This window comes from Sander vitreus, chromosome 5 (genome assembly GCF_031162955.1).
Source record: "Sander vitreus isolate 19-12246 chromosome 5, sanVit1, whole genome shotgun sequence".
Classification (NCBI taxonomy): Eukaryota; Metazoa; Chordata; class Actinopteri; order Perciformes; family Percidae; genus Sander; species Sander vitreus.
Window position 1 is genome coordinate 17,521,234 of NC_135859.1, and position 15,374 is coordinate 17,536,607.

Consider the following 15,374-nt stretch of genomic DNA (forward strand, 5'->3'; position numbering starts at 1 on the left):
TGAAGGATTACAAGAAGCAATACTTCACTGTTTTATCCATCAATTCCAGATATGTGGCATACACAAAATTAAGAGCAACACAACATTGTCCTTTCAGTGTTTATTGAGTTTTTGATCTACCAATACTGTCATATCAGACATTTTCATTTTTGTAAGGCACAGTTTTGTTCAGATAAAACACTGATCTTATTTACAAAAAATGTTCGTACATACATCCTCGCACCTCCTCCCAGTCAAAATGACCCCCCAATGATTGGACCATTATTGTAAATATATAAAACTTTTAATTCATTTCAAAGCCCTTGTTCCTTATTTGAAAAGGTAAATTCAACTATGTATTTTACATGTACATGTAATATGAAATGTAACTCCATGCCAAAAGTTTAAAAACAAAATTGTGATGAAAAAGCAATAAATTTCAAAAATATGTGACTAGATTGAAAGGACTAGTTATATATTCAAATAAGGGGCCTAAGAGTGGATAAATCGCAGTTAAAAGTGTAAAAACATGTTTGTTTTTCCTCACATTGTTGAAAGACTTTCAATTTCTTAAAAAGCAGTACGTTATAAAATGAACACTCTACTGCACCCAATCCCATGGGTTGGTTCCTGGTGACGCATTAAGTTATCTAACAGCTCCTAATTGGTTACAGGATTGTCTGATAAGAATTTTGGTCCAACATGAAGAAGGTTAAGGTTAATTCCCTTGCTCAAAGTTGCCAAATGAAACATTCATCAGGAATACTAGCTGCATTAGTTTGTTAAAGGATGGCAGTACAAACAGCCCTGCTGTTGTAGCCAGAGTTAAGCTCAGGAAATGTCCATGATACATGCACTGAGACTAATAAAGACATCTGTGGAAAAACTACATATACCTCAGGTCACTCATCCTTATCGTGCACAGGTGCAATTGTTATTGCTCTATTTTACAATCCAGGGGGGAAATATTTAGTATAAAAAATAAAATGAAGTACCAGCATTGAAAGATCAAATATGCAGGGTTCCACAAGTAAATCGGCACCACAAAAATAAACTAAAATGACAGTAAAACAAATAATTCACATTAGACAATTTCTGCTGTTGACACGATTATTTCTACTCCTTTATGGGGTCATGATTACAAAAGCTTTAAGTGGCTATCAGTAATCACTATCTAGCAGTTTAAAAGTATCCTTGTAATCACCATATCTTGCATTTTACTATTTTAATGAAGAAATTAGCAGGAAAATGTGCAAAACACAATATTGCATGACCAAATTGACATAACTATAATGCAGTCGATGGTGGTGTTTTTTGTGGGGCAAGAACAAAGGCATGTCAAAATCGTCTATCACTGCATCTCTTCACATGCAACTGGGTCAAAGAGAGTGTCAATAGGAAGCATCTTAGCATACGTGGGAGAGCTATATACTACTGTATATACACCTGTGTGTTTTTGTGCCCGTCTTCATGTTAGACTGACAATACCTGCCACAAACTTGTATTGTCATGCATGTTCAATGTCACTACTTTTCTTGACGTTTTTACTCTCCACTTCACACTATTGACGGAAATTTCAAAAAGATGAGATTGGAATATTTGGTCAGTCACTGTAATTACAATAGCTAAAAGTTACCAAAACGAAAATTGCCTATGTTCAGACAATCAAAACACTGTATACCAACTTCTGAAGGGAAAAAAAGCTGGTTTTCACTTGAACTTCCAAATGTCCTTGGCCCAATATACAATATTCAGTAGGTTGCTCTTACAGAGTTGTTAACGACAGTCCTGTGAAAAAATATTCTTATCACACACTACACTATTTCATATCATCTAGAGTGGCAAAATGGAAGAGAGGGCTCAAAGGCAGCATAAAAGATAAGAAAATTAATACAAGGACAAGTACAGTACAAACCTTCGTGAAATGAAAAGAAGAAGGCACAGATTTGAAGAGTTGAGACTAGAAGTCATAGAGGTAGCTGAGGTCACAGAGAGGGACAAAGTAGGAAAAAGAAACGGTTTAAAAAAAAGGGAAATGTGTGATGAAATGTCTATCTGTCCTTGGATCCAAGCTTCTCGATCAAGTCCTGCAGGGGAGCAAGCTCTCGCCTGTCGATAAGGTTGAACTCCTACGAGAAGAAAAAACGTTTCTTGATTACAATTAAAACTGTTTATATGGCACATTGTTGCTGCCCATACACAATCTAGAGTAGTGTGGTCAGTAACCATGTCTGCTGTAGCATTGACATGTTTAGAGGCCCAATACAATCCCTAACACTCAATGGAGTTAACTTACAATACGTTAATGTAACTAGACACTTTGCATAAAATTATGTTTCACACCACATAGGCAAAACTCCTCCCTCAATGTCAAATTTCCTTTGGCCCCCTTTAGACATATAATCTGGGAAATTGCTGAGATAATCGGTTTGTTCAAGTAATGACTTCTTGGCTTTCATGCATAGGTCTCTGTTGCGAAAAAGATCCATGCGGACTCTGTTCAAACATGACAGGACTGTTGCAGTTACCATGCTTGCATAATAATTGACATCTGGCAAAGACGAGAATAGGCGTCGCAGGGTGTTAGGTGCGATGCATAGAACAGTGGTTCTCAAACTTTTTCACATCAAGGACCCCTAAACTGACACAAATTAGACCGCGGGCCCCCATCTGATAAGACTGTGTCCCAAGGTCTCCTACCTGAAGTTTTGCTTTTAGATGTGTTATTACAGAAAGTGAATGAAACACATGAGCAACCTAGTCATACAATCAGCCATTGTGTTACTTATAGATGAAATATAGTGAAAATAAATTATTCCCCTTTTTGTTGGGGACCCCCGGACCCCACTTTGAGAACCACTGGTGTAGAACAAGAGATTATTTACTGCCACATCCCATTAAGATGTATTGTTGTCTTGTTCGTAGCACAGAGTGAACAGTTATTGTATTTAAGTGTAGGATCAGTGTCGAGCAATTCTAACAAAAGTAGTGTAGCTTGCAAAGGGTCTCTCTTCGGAGTCTAGTCCGCTGTCTTTAAAGCTTCATTCCCATTCCTAGTTTGACTGGTTGGCACACTGTATTGTATGCACATCACACATAAAGTTATCATTATCTTGTTGATGCTTTTACCTGTATGACTGATTTTATTATGCTTTCACACTTAAGCCATATTACAGACATGGTACTAGTTCCTCAGCAGGCAGATTGCCAGAGCAACTTTTATGGAAAACATAACATGTAAAATCGGCAGAGCCAATATTACAGTGCATGTGTGGATGGGGCTTTACACAGCAGTGATTAAACCCTACATTGTAGCAGGGTAATCCTACCTGAACAAAGAAAATGAAGTGCTTGAAGGAGGTGTTGAGGTGGGCCTCCTCCTGCAGCTGCATCACAGAGTCAAAATGTTGGTGGTAGATGTGAGCGTAAACCCTGAACAGGCGCTTCAGGATGGTTTTGGCCACAGACATAAAGTTCTTGGGAAAAGGAACTCCTGTGGGACAGTAGGTGCAGGGAAATGCTGATGTCAAGAGAAGAGCATGTGCTGTTTCTAATCAAAATTCTAGCACAAGTATGGACAGTAGCAGAAAAATCTCTCCATCCACACAAAGTTACAAATCAAAAATGTACACGGCAGGCAGAGAGGGGAGATACCGTGCAGTCAGATGGTATTGGGACAGTGACACATTTTTGTTGCGTTTTCTTTGTACTCCACCACACTGGGTTTGAAATGAAACACTGACTATGAGCTTTAAAGTGCCAACTTCCAGTTTTAATATGTTACATTCACACAATTCCTACACTGTCCATTTTATTTAATTGTAATCTTTGTATACACTGTCCTTAAATTCCGGTGGACCAAATGAAACGCGACAAGTTAACATAAACTTAAAAAAATTGTAGCCTATATTTTGTAATTATCATGTCTAAAGTCTAGGACACATGGACTGCAGTCATCTTCACTTCTTGTTTGTTTTGGGGGCTCACTGCTCCAGTTGGCTCTTCATTATGCACTACAAAAAAAAATCCTGCTACATTCCATGAAATTCACAGCTGTGTGTGAGATAACTCTCTCATTACCTCACCCATTACAATATTGCACTATTATGCTACTTGCACACTGGTTACTTCATATTTATATTATACATATTTTATTTTGTTATATAGGCTGTACTATGTATGTAGGTTGAACATTATATTCTACACTTGTATATACATGTACATTATTTTCATTCCTCTAAGTATATTTGTTTTCAGTAGTTCTGGTATTTTATCTTTTGCTATATTATTTTTTTATCTTATTTATTAATTCTAGTATATTTCTTTTATTTTCTGTATGTGTGTATGTCCTTGTAACTTGCTTCTGTAACAAGAGTAATTTCCCAATTTGGGATTAATAAAGTCCATCTATTTATCTATACCCTGTAAACATCTGAAATCAACTCATTAATTACATAATCATTGTTTCCTTCTAAATCCAACTGAATAGCCCAAATACCCTCCGACTGCTCTGTAAGTGCACAGGCCAGAACCTGTAGCAATAGGTTTGTTGTCTGGACTTTTTTTCTCAGAGAGCCAAACACATATTGTACACACACATATACAACTAATTCAGAAACCCCAGAATAGCATACAGTATATATAAAATAACAAACATATCAGAGTCTAGATTGTTGGACAGAAAAATATAGTTCTGAAGATCAAAGACAAGAAGTCAATCCCCAAAGGGTAAAAGTAACGTTACAGAAAAAAAAAGCTGTCAACTTTGCATGGGGGAAAGACAATATGAAAATTAAATAAGGGATGTATATAGTTGCCTTGTCTGCTGGAGAACAATGTAACTACAGCCTGTTTGGTGTTGGTTTTATTCTACTGACAGGAAGCTACTGGGTAATTCAGAGATAATAGCATAATAGACTTTTACAAAAAGGTGAAACTGCATCCAAAATCATCCCAAAAAGCGTTTGACTTACCAATCTTGGAGGGAAAAAGTGTCTCATCATCCAGTTGATCCTGCACCCAGGTCATCAGGTAGTCAATGTACTTGGGTGCAGAGCATTTGATGGGCTTCTTAATATTGGTGCCATCAGCCCAGTGATATTCATATCTACAGAGAACAAAATAAATTGGCACCTCTCGAATTACTGACTGGGTTCATTAGTTACAGCAGACTTACATATGAGACATAAAAATGAAAGCTCTAGCTGTAACATGCACTCATTCTGCCTTTCTGTCAAGACACAACATCATTTAGATAAGCTAAAAAAAAAGTGCAAAAGTATGCAAAAGTATCTACAATCATGTTCTTGATGGCAGCTATGTCAACAGGAAGTGAACTGAGGTCTCTTCCTCCTGATTACAGACTGAACACAGACAGTCTTGGCTGGAGAGAGGATAGAGGAAGTGCCATATCTAGATTCTAACCAAACAGCATCTACAGGGAGGGACCACATGTAAAGTTTAATTCCTGTTTTCCCCATGTGACAATCAGATGATGCATTTTAATTTCATTCACTTTAACCGTATTAGCCATTCAAAATCTGAATCCATAGTTGGGTTCTTTTATCGCACGACACATTTCCCGATTCTGGACAAAACATGTTGGCTGAGTCCTGCAGCGGCCCAGATTCGAATCCGACCTGCGGCCCTTTGCTGCGTGTCATCCCCCATCGCTCTCCCCCTTTCATGTCTATCCACTGTCACTACAATAAAAGGGAAAAGCCCCAAAAAATAATCTTAAAAAAAAAAAAACTATATTATGAAGGCGATTTTGACTTAGATGTGGCGTCATAAAAAATAACTTATATTCACTTAAGTTCAGTTCACAAGGCTTCAATTCAGTTGTTAGTGTACATTTTGGTTCAGTCTAAGATTATTTCTGACTTTGTTTCATCACTTGCTAGCATATTACATTTGGTAGCATAATCACCTTCATTCACTTACACTTAAAAATTGCACTCAGTTAAACTTCCTTAAACTCTTTACCTTTATTTCATAAATGCCTGTAATCATTACACGCAATCCCTACTTATTGTTCAATTCTGGTACGCTTCTCTTGTAATGTAATGCTTAACTGCCTTTAGCAGTGTGGTATTGTGTCATTCATAACAATTGTTTTATAAAATCATATAGACTGAGTCACCGTGACGTCGCGCTAACACAAAAATAACTTCCAAGTAGACAAATAACCATTGGTTTCAATTGAGGAGATAATGTGAAATCAGCAAACTTGTTTATGTCTGTTGTCATTTTCAGCCATAACTGTAACGTTTAAAGATATATAGTTAAACACGGAAGTCCGACCTGATGTTTCTGCTGTGCTGATTTTCTGTACTGTGTTGCTTTGCTAGCATCTTTGATAAACCAATTCTAGCGATGCGAACAGCAACAGCTCACCGCCCGTCGGACTAACTGCTAGTTTGGGTGGTGTCATTTTCTTCAGTCTGTGGCCCGACAGGTAAATTAGGTCTCCAACCCAACATTATTGAAAGTATTGACATATGAAAGCATCAAACATGCATTTTATATGAATGAGATGGGAGTATATCCAGTCGTTCCTCGCCCCCGTTTGCTCAGCACCGGTAAGTTGTATGGACGTGACTGCAGGAGTTTTCTACCTGGAAGTTATTGTAAACAAACACTGTGGTAGGGTCTACTACTGTAGGTGTGTTATAAAGCCCTGTATCACTGTGCTGTACTGTAGAGTGTCATATCTCTCATCATTTATTTCTGTTACTCATGTTTTAATGTTCTTTAAAGCTTTGTGTGACACATCTCGTGTCTCAGCAAACTCATGATAAGTTCCATGTTTTTTAAAATTGCGTAAACGCATACTTCAGCAAAATGTTGTTGTTTTTTCTTGTTTAAATGGAACTTGCCAAATGATATTTACCCCATTTTCAGCTGTTCAGGGCAGGTTTTAGCTAAGATTATATGTTACATGTTAAATTACATACATATTTTTGGGGTCGCTGTCTTGCTAAAATAAATGAACAAAAAAGTATTTTCCCTGCCATGTATTTCATCCTTTACCTTGTCTTAAGTAAACCTTTTTACTAAAAAGTAACTTTCCTATGTTTCCCTGGTGTATTTTCTGCAGGAAACTGACTAACCAGTAGTTGGACCTTACAGATACAGGAGTATTTAAGCTAAAATCAAATGTCAGACCCTGATTACACATGCAGGTGTCACATAAAAAAAACACTCTTTACACAGGACTTGGTGGGCTGTTACCTTGGTCCAGCAGACATCACAGAGCAGCTGGTCTCAGTGCAGAACTCGGTGATGGTGCCATACAGCATGTTGATCTGGTTGAAGAAATCCACCGCTGAAAAAAAGGATTCATTGTATTTCTGTTCTCTAGGAATGTTCATGCTCATAACAATAATAAACTAAATTTTCTATATATACAGTTTTTTGATCTGGTCTTTTTTATACAATGTAGACAGTTTATGACCTTCTTTTTTTAGAATACATTATCTACAGCCATACATAGCCATCTCAATTTCTGTACATATGTATGGCCTGCTGTAAAATTAAGGATGTGAATACAACCAAATATGGTCACATTTATGCATGAGTATGCTGCATGACCATTTCATATTTCTGGTAAACTATCTTTTATGTTTCAAATAATTCTGCTGTTACTACCACTGCTAACTTTGTAAATCTTAATTCCATGACCAATAATTTATCTTTTTTTTTTTTTTTAAGTTTGTTAAACCACACATCTGTGTTACTTTACCACTTGGTGATGCAAATGTTTAACCTCTGTACAATGATCATTTATGTTTGCAAATTTAAAATGGCAGTTTGTGGACTGAATAATGTTTTCTATAAATATCTTTATTGCATTCATCAACTCACTGTTGACAGCAATCCACTCATTGAGATCTTCTCCCTCAGGCAGCATGACAGCCTGCCTCAAGTTCCCACTGCCCAGTGTTGCCTCAGCGTGTTTCAGGAGCTCATACTGATGGGAGCCCTCTGGGATGTTCTTCTTCGGCTTGAAGGTCTTGGATGAACGACTGCCACTGCAAAGAAACAAACATGGAGATGAGCAACTGTCTGTGCGCTAGCAGGACAGTGACCTTTTTAAAAGGCTTGTGTAGGAGTAGAAGCTCCTCTTGGGCCTTCTCATGTGAGGATCCTTCCTGTCTGGTCTGTGCAATCAGCAGCTGGTGAACATCTATTAAATTAATACTGAAACGATACTTGTGAATTAGTGATAGACCGATGAATCACACTAATGCCATTTTGAGATAATCGGCATCGGCCAATACCTGCACTCACAAGGCCAATTTACAAAAACACGTCTACAGACACATCTGCAGGTAGCCTTGTCAGTGTGACTGCTGTAGAACAAAGTTAGTGCCCCTACTTGTGTCAATTTCACCATTCTATGGGTAGACTTCAGCATAACGGTAGCAAGCCTTCAGCCAGCTAAACTAGCTTACAGGGCTCGAAAAACTATTGTAAGGACCTCCCTAGTCCCCCCCCCCACTCCTGACTACATTTATGTAAGCAAGTGTAACTGTAAAGGTTTTTAAGCGCTGTCCGATCACAGAGCGTTTAAAAAACGTTGTTTTTCCTTTGTGTTTTATAAAACTATGCTGCAAGTTCTAGCCTAACATAACACTAAACTAAACAGACTGAACAGAGACAATAACAGTGTTAAATGTTAATTTAAGTTCAGCAATGTTGTGTCTCATTTGTTATTATTAATAAATTGTTGTATTTTATCAGATGCAAAATAAATATGTTTGTTATCATTGACAATGATATCTGCATTATATATCGACCATCGGCTTCCCTGCTGTCTAAATATCGGCATCGGCATTGAAAAACCCATATCCATCGACCACTACTGGTGATCATCGCTGCCACATTTGTCAAACGTTCAAACGTTTGTCAACTTGTCTCGGCTCGTTTTCAGTGTGACAGAAGTGTGACTGTACAATCTGTGTCATGCAAATTAAGTTATGGTGATTACCCACTTGGTGCAACAGACAGGAAATGTGACAGTGTCGCTGTAAACAACGGGACAGTTTATCACATTGCTCGACGTTTATCAACCCCCCTAACGAGGTCAAGACAGCAAAGATGTGTATGATTGAGGACTAATGCTAGCGTGCATTAAGTTTGGTTATAGTTGGCGTGTGCTGGGAACCTATAAATAAACACAGCTCACATATACTGTTAGGACGACGAATGATAAGCCTAACGTTACGTAAGAAAAAGGCGGTTTAAGTGTAACCTAGCTAAACTTATTAGGATTGCAATGAGGTTAACGTTAGCTTTTTGTTTTCTGTAACGGTGTCTTACTTAGACGCCAGTCACTTCCCTTGATGGAACTTCGTAGAAGCGTAGCTAACGTTAACCGCAAGCTCCGTCTGTAACTTAGCAAGACTGCTAACTTTACTTACAACAGGAAGCTCATCTTGGCGAAGCAGTCGTCGGAGAGCCTCGATTACAACTCCTAACTCTGGTTTAGTAAACAGAAATTTGTTTTACAAATAGACAACCACTTGTCAGCGATGCCTGCTAATAGTAACGTTTAGGCTAACATGAACTGCACCCACACTGGCTCTTCCTCTATCGGCTCTCTGTAGAAGCCCGGCAGGCAGACTGTCGCCCCCTCCCGGCTGCATGTAGCTACTACCACTCGCCACACTTTCTGTCTGATTACCATATTTTGTCACCAATATTTTTTGTTTTTGTGTGTTTATTTTATTTGTTTGTTTATTGCAACAAAAACAAGAATGCTTGCATGCACCTGAGCTAAAATGTAGCTCTATAGGTCCAGAAACTAGCTGACAAATATTGACCAATATCGTCCATGGTGGGAGTATTTAGGCAGTACAGTGCTCAATTTGAGTAATTCTGAGGTATGTGTACTTTACTTGAGGGCTTTATTTATACCGTACTACCTAATACTTCTACTCTACCACATCTCAGAGGGAAATATTATACTTTTACTCCACTATATGTATTATAGTTATAAAATATGTATTTATGTTATCCTTTTTTTTTACTCCACTACACCTCTCCTGCTGCTGTATGGATGGTTCATGCCATTAAACACCTACAGAAGGCTATTATCTATGCAGTAGAGGTGTGGCAGCAGATAACTGTGACGCATGCACCATACGTGCAGGGGGAAGGGCTTTAAAGCCTCTGCTCCACATCTTCCTCCTCCACAGCTCCACAGACGTCGCTGACTGTCAGCCCTGGTGGTGGTGGTGGTGTGTTACGTAACCGTTTCTCTTCTCTTCTCTTCTCTTCTCCTCTCAGCTGGTCACAATGGCAGCGATCAGGACTCTCAGAAAACTGTGCCAACACTCCCAGCATCAAGTCTGTAAACTGCACACGTCGGCCTCGAGGTGAGTTCGACCACCAGTTCAAAAATCTGATTTAATTTGGGTAAATTGAATCCCACTTCTAATGTTCCGCGCGTTTTCTTTCCAACATGAGACGATATGTTGATACATATTAAATATAATATAAAAAATATTACTTTATTTGCCGGTCTTCTGTAAAGTTGTGTAAACACGGATGAAAGATCGCGCGTTTTCTTATGGCGGGGGGGGGGTTAGTTTGATGTTATTGTAGGCTACTAAATGTCTGCAGTTGGTCACATTTGTGTGCGCCCCTAGCGTTATGCCGGTAACATTGCAGCTGCCGGTTGGCTGATGAAATCGGACTCGGTGCTTGCACCCAGAAGCTTGAGGACCCAGGTTTCAGCTGGAGACCGAGGTGTTGGTCTACACTCAAGGAAAATAATACATGCATATCCATTTTGGTCCTAGATGACATATGGCAGAGAAAATGTATGGTATTTATTATGAGAGGACATTATACAGATGGCAAATTTGCAGCATCTCGTGCAGGTATTTATTGGAAACGTGCTGAGTTCAGCATGACTGAGATAAATGTAATAATCTAATGTTACACACACGCCCTGCACATGATCTACAGCTCCATAGGCACAGGATAGATCATTTAAAGCTATGACATGTTATGCATGAGTTATTACCTTATATCACAATATTATACAACTTAAAAGCAAAGTTTAATTACACATAAACACAACTGGCTTTGCATTAAAATACACACAGCAACAAGCAACATGCACAGAAGAATAACATGTATTTAAAAAAAAATAAAAAAAAATAATGAAACTAACAAAAGACAACTTCTTTTTTTTAAACACTCTCCTTTGAGGTTGGTCTCTCTCACTTAACATCTCTATATGGCCATACAGTACATTTAAAAAGAGGCATTATCTCCTCAGTAGACCGGCTTTGTGTTTGAATTCATATGAGGTTAAAGAGCCCTTTGCTGCTCTGCAATCTTGGCCCCATTGTCTCACCCCATTTTGCCCAAAGATGTGATACTTTTCTGTGAGGTTTAATTAGTTTGCAGAATACAAGAGTGCTTGCATCACTGTTGATGGCTCATTACTCTTCAGTTATTAACTAGGCCTACTGCTCTCTGTTGTTATATAACGGATAACCATCTTGGCGCTTTTGAAATTTAGACAAAGCAGCAGGCGGTCAACCCAGTTTGTATATTCATAAGAATGTTATACATCAGTTTTAATCATCAGGGGCCTCTGATTCTACTTGGACTTATCTTGCTGTAATTGAATATATGGTAGTGTACAGCTCTTCAGTACAAGGGCTAATGGCTCCTCTGTCAGGTGGAGACGTGCTGTGTCTAATTTTGGTAGCAAAATTGGTGCTTGGCCAGGCTGAATGGTTGAGATAGGTTTCTGGTGTCAGAAGTTATGTTCGAAGGCAATCGAGAGTCCGAGTCTAGTTGATATGTTCTGTGCCTGAATAACAGCAGAAACGCAGCTTGTTAAAATGTAAGTTATCGACTGTTTGTCCTCTGATCCCAGTCTTTTTGCATGCCAACTCTCAGACAGGAGGCGGTGGTCATCTCAGGAAAGAAACTAGCTCGTCAGATTCGAGAAGAGGTCCGGGCTGATGTGGAGAAATGGGTTTTAGCCGGCCACAGGAGACCCCATCTAAGTGTGGTTCTGGTGGGAGAAAACCCAGCCAGTCACTCCTACGTCCTGAATAAGACACGATCTGCAGCTGATGTTGGTAAGAAAAAAACACCCACAGTCCTCATATGTATGTGTAAACACCACTTTTCTACAATAAAAGAACAAAATGCGTTTTTAGTTATTTTCTCTCTTCAACCTCCCACAGGAATCTCTAGTGAGACCATTGTCAAGCATTCAGACATCAGCGAGGAGGAGTTATTGGACCTGATCTACAAACTTAACACAGACCATCGTGTTGATGGCCTGCTGGTCCAGCTGCCTCTCCCAGGTACAGAGAAACTGGAATAGTGAAACAGAAAGAATAACAATGAGTAGAGAGAATCATGCTACTGTAGAGTGGCTGTTTTGTGTCATGGTATGGGCTGTTGTTGTCAGCCAGGATAAAAATCAGTTAAAGTATCAGTCAGCATGAGTTGGCAGCACATACGTTAGAGCACAAATCTGCCAACCTCCATGCTGTCTCTCTGTTAGGATTTTCTTTTTTGTTAAACAACACCTATCTATGCTTAAATAAGTTGCATTTGTGAACTTTAACAAACTTATACGTGTTCTTGAACAAAACATTTGAGATCTAGTTGTCCTGACGGTAACTTGTCTTTGTTTTCTGATAGATCACATTGATGAGCGGACAATCTGTAATGCAGTTTCCCCTACCAAGGACGTGGACGGTTTCCACGTACTTAACGTGGGTCGCATGTGCCTGGATCAGTCCACCATGCTCCCTGCCACTCCCTGGGGAGTCATGGAAATTATTAAACGCACAGGTAACAACCGGAGTGATCGCTTACTTTGTCTTTTTGGGATGAATTGCTGCTGACCAAACTATGTCAACTAACTGTATGAATTTTGAAAGGAAGTTTTTCCTCACCACTGTCACACTAAATGCATGCTCCTGGGGGAATTGTTGGGTCTCTATAAATTAGAAAGTGTGGTCCAGACCTACTCTATCTGTAAAGTGTCCTGAGATAACATCCATTATGATTTGACACTATAAATAAAATTGATCTAGTTTTTATTGAATTCTTGTCCTCTAGGTATTCCTACTATTGGGAAGAATGTTGTGGTTGCAGGACGCTCCAAGAATGTGGGCATGCCCATCGCCATGTTACTGCATACAGACGGCCGTCATGAGAGGCCCGGAGGTTGGTTACTGTGCATGTGTGTTTATCTGTGTGTTTAAAGATGGAGGGTTTAAATATACGGCATAAATACTGAATGTTTTTTCTGTTGCAGGTGATGCCACGGTAACCATTTCTCACCGTTACACCCCAAAGGAGCAACTTTGCCAACACACTAAAATCGCTGATATCATCGTGGCTGCTGCAGGTTTGTGTCACCGTTTATTTGCTTGCATGTGACAATGACTGAACTGTGTAAAACTCGAATCTTTGTTCAGTAGATTATTTTTTTTCTGTTGTCTAACTGTTCTGTGCGTGTTTACTGAACTATCAGGGATTCCGAACCTCATTACCTCCGACATGATCAAAGAGGGAGCAGCGGTGATTGACGTTGGAATAAACAGAGTGCAGGACCCAGTCACCGGAAAGAGCAGACTGGTTGGAGATGTGGATTTTGAAGGTAAGGCTGGACAGCGATCATGATCATATTTCTGCATCGACATGCATGGTGTCTCGATTGTCTGTAACATCATACCTTTTCTGTCTATATTCAGGCGTGAGACAGAAGGCGGGCTTCATCACCCCTGTGCCCGGAGGTGTGGGACCCATGACAGTGGCAATGCTAATGAAGAACACTATCAAAGCAGCTAAGAACGTTCTGCTGTTTCCTCCAGAGAGGATCCGCATGGCGGCTACATCCTAATGGGCAGTAGAAAATCCAAGCCATAGTGACACATTCCACCCCCGTTATTTTTTACTTGGAGCAACCTGAGGACCTTCGTTTGCACACGGACTGGAAAGATGATAGCTTTAAGACTTTCTTCCCGCTGGCATCTTTAACCTCTTCTAACTTCAAGCTCAGCCATGTGTAGACTGTTATATTCACTCATGCAGCTGTGTTTTATGTAACAAGGTTTTTAGTATTTATCATTTGCAATGTATTTTTGGGGGGGTTTAAGGAATCTTATGGGAGGAATATTATTTTATTTATTACTATATTGACATAATATTTAAACATGAATGGAGGCAGGTTACAGCATATAGGCCTGTCTCTTGTGTTTCTTTCCATTAGTTTAGCCTTATGTACCAAGAGTGATAAGGGCTAACATCATCAGGAACACCTATATTTATCAATATACAAGCTTTATATATTCACAATTGCCTTTATAAAAACTTTGAAATAAATACTACAAATATGTTCACACATTGGTGCTTTCTGTGCAAACAGATTGTCTATTCCTGTACACTGTAGAACAGTGACCATAATGTTCTCTTACTCTCTTTACAGTGTCAGATTTACACTGATGCACTCATTCCAAATATAACTCACTTTTCAGGCACTATCATTAAAAGTAATGGCCTCTTATTACCAATATTAAATAACCACATATTCCCACCCCCACCTTTTTGATCCCCCCCACCGCCTATATTTGGCATGATATGGGCATCATCACCACCACATACACTCACCTAAAGGATTATTAGGAACACCCTACTAATACTGTGTTTGACCCCCTTTCGCCTTCAGAACTGCCTTAATTATTCGTGACATTGATTCAACAAGGTGCTGGAAGCATTCTTTAGAAATGTTGGCCCATATTGATAGGATATCTTCTACCAGTTGATGGAAATTTGTGCGATGCACATTCAGGGCACGAAGCTCCCGTTCCACCAGATCCCAAAGATGTTCTATTGGGTTGAGATCTGGTGACTGTGGGGCCCATTTTAGTACAGTGAACTCATTGTCATGTTCAACAAACTAATTTGAAATGATTTGAGCTTTGTGACATGGTGCATTATCCTGCTGGAAGTAGCCATCAGAGGATGGGTACATGGTGGTCATAAAGGGATGGACATGGTCAGAAACAATGCTCAGGTAGGCTGTGGCATTTAAACGTTTAAAATAGTTTTTCCTTTTTCAGACCATTCTTTGTAAACCCTAGAAATGGTTGCGCGTGAAAATCCCAGTAACTGAGCAGATTGTGAAATACTCAGACCAGCCCATCTGGCACCAACATCTACGCCACGCTCAAAGTTGCTTAGATCACCTTTCTTTCCCATTCTGACATTCAGTTTGGAGTTCAGGAGATTGTCTTGACCAGGACCACACCCCTAAATGCATTGAAGCAGCTGTCATGTGATTGGTTGATTAGATAATTTTATTAACGTGAAAGGTGTTACTAATAATCCTTAAGGTGAGTGTA

At 39.3% G+C, this 15,374-nt stretch overlaps 2 protein-coding genes across 2 annotated transcripts; one reads left to right on the forward strand and one right to left on the reverse strand.

Annotated features, from left to right (window-relative positions):
• Positions 1-85: 85 nt before the first annotated feature.
• Positions 86-9,599, reverse strand: mob1a (MOB kinase activator 1A). Its single transcript, XM_078250772.1, has 6 exons — positions 9,405-9,599; positions 7,846-8,012; positions 7,213-7,306; positions 4,953-5,086; positions 3,309-3,472; positions 86-2,108 (listed from the first exon to the last, which is right to left on the reverse strand). The coding sequence occupies exons 1-6, from the start codon at positions 9,416-9,418 to the stop codon at positions 2,031-2,033; spliced, it is 651 nt and encodes a 216-aa protein (XP_078106898.1). The 5' UTR covers positions 9,419-9,599; the 3' UTR covers positions 86-2,030.
• A 573-nt stretch (positions 9,600-10,172) lies between these two features.
• Positions 10,173-14,374, forward strand: mthfd2 (methylenetetrahydrofolate dehydrogenase (NADP+ dependent) 2, methenyltetrahydrofolate cyclohydrolase). The gene is made up of 8 exons (XM_078250773.1): positions 10,173-10,361; positions 11,905-12,089; positions 12,198-12,320; positions 12,664-12,816; positions 13,087-13,194; positions 13,286-13,378; positions 13,505-13,630; positions 13,725-14,374. Exons 1-8 carry the CDS (start codon positions 10,282-10,284, stop codon positions 13,871-13,873), a joined length of 1,017 nt encoding a protein of 338 aa, XP_078106899.1. The 5' UTR covers positions 10,173-10,281; the 3' UTR covers positions 13,874-14,374.
• Positions 14,375-15,374: the final 1,000 nt, after the last annotated feature.

Excerpts from the sequence above, each read along its gene's own strand:
- mob1a (XM_078250772.1), bottom strand. Across the intron at positions 5,087-7,212 it reads GTGATGTCTGCTGGACCAAG|ATATGAATATCACTGGGCTG; the intron begins GTAACAGCCCAC and ends TGTTCTCTGTAG. Across the intron at positions 3,473-4,952 it reads ACTTTTTCCCTCCAAGATTG|GAGTTCCTTTTCCCAAGAAC; the intron begins GTAAGTCAAACG and ends ACTGTCCCACAG.
- mthfd2 (XM_078250773.1), top strand. The coding sequence starts at position 10,282 with ATGGCAGCGATCAGGACTCTCAGAAAACTGTGCCAACACTCCCAGCAT. Across the intron at positions 12,321-12,663 it reads GGTCCAGCTGCCTCTCCCAG|ATCACATTGATGAGCGGACA; the intron begins GTACAGAGAAAC and ends GTTTTCTGATAG. Across the intron at positions 13,379-13,504 it reads TATCATCGTGGCTGCTGCAG|GGATTCCGAACCTCATTACC; the intron begins GTTTGTGTCACC and ends CTGAACTATCAG.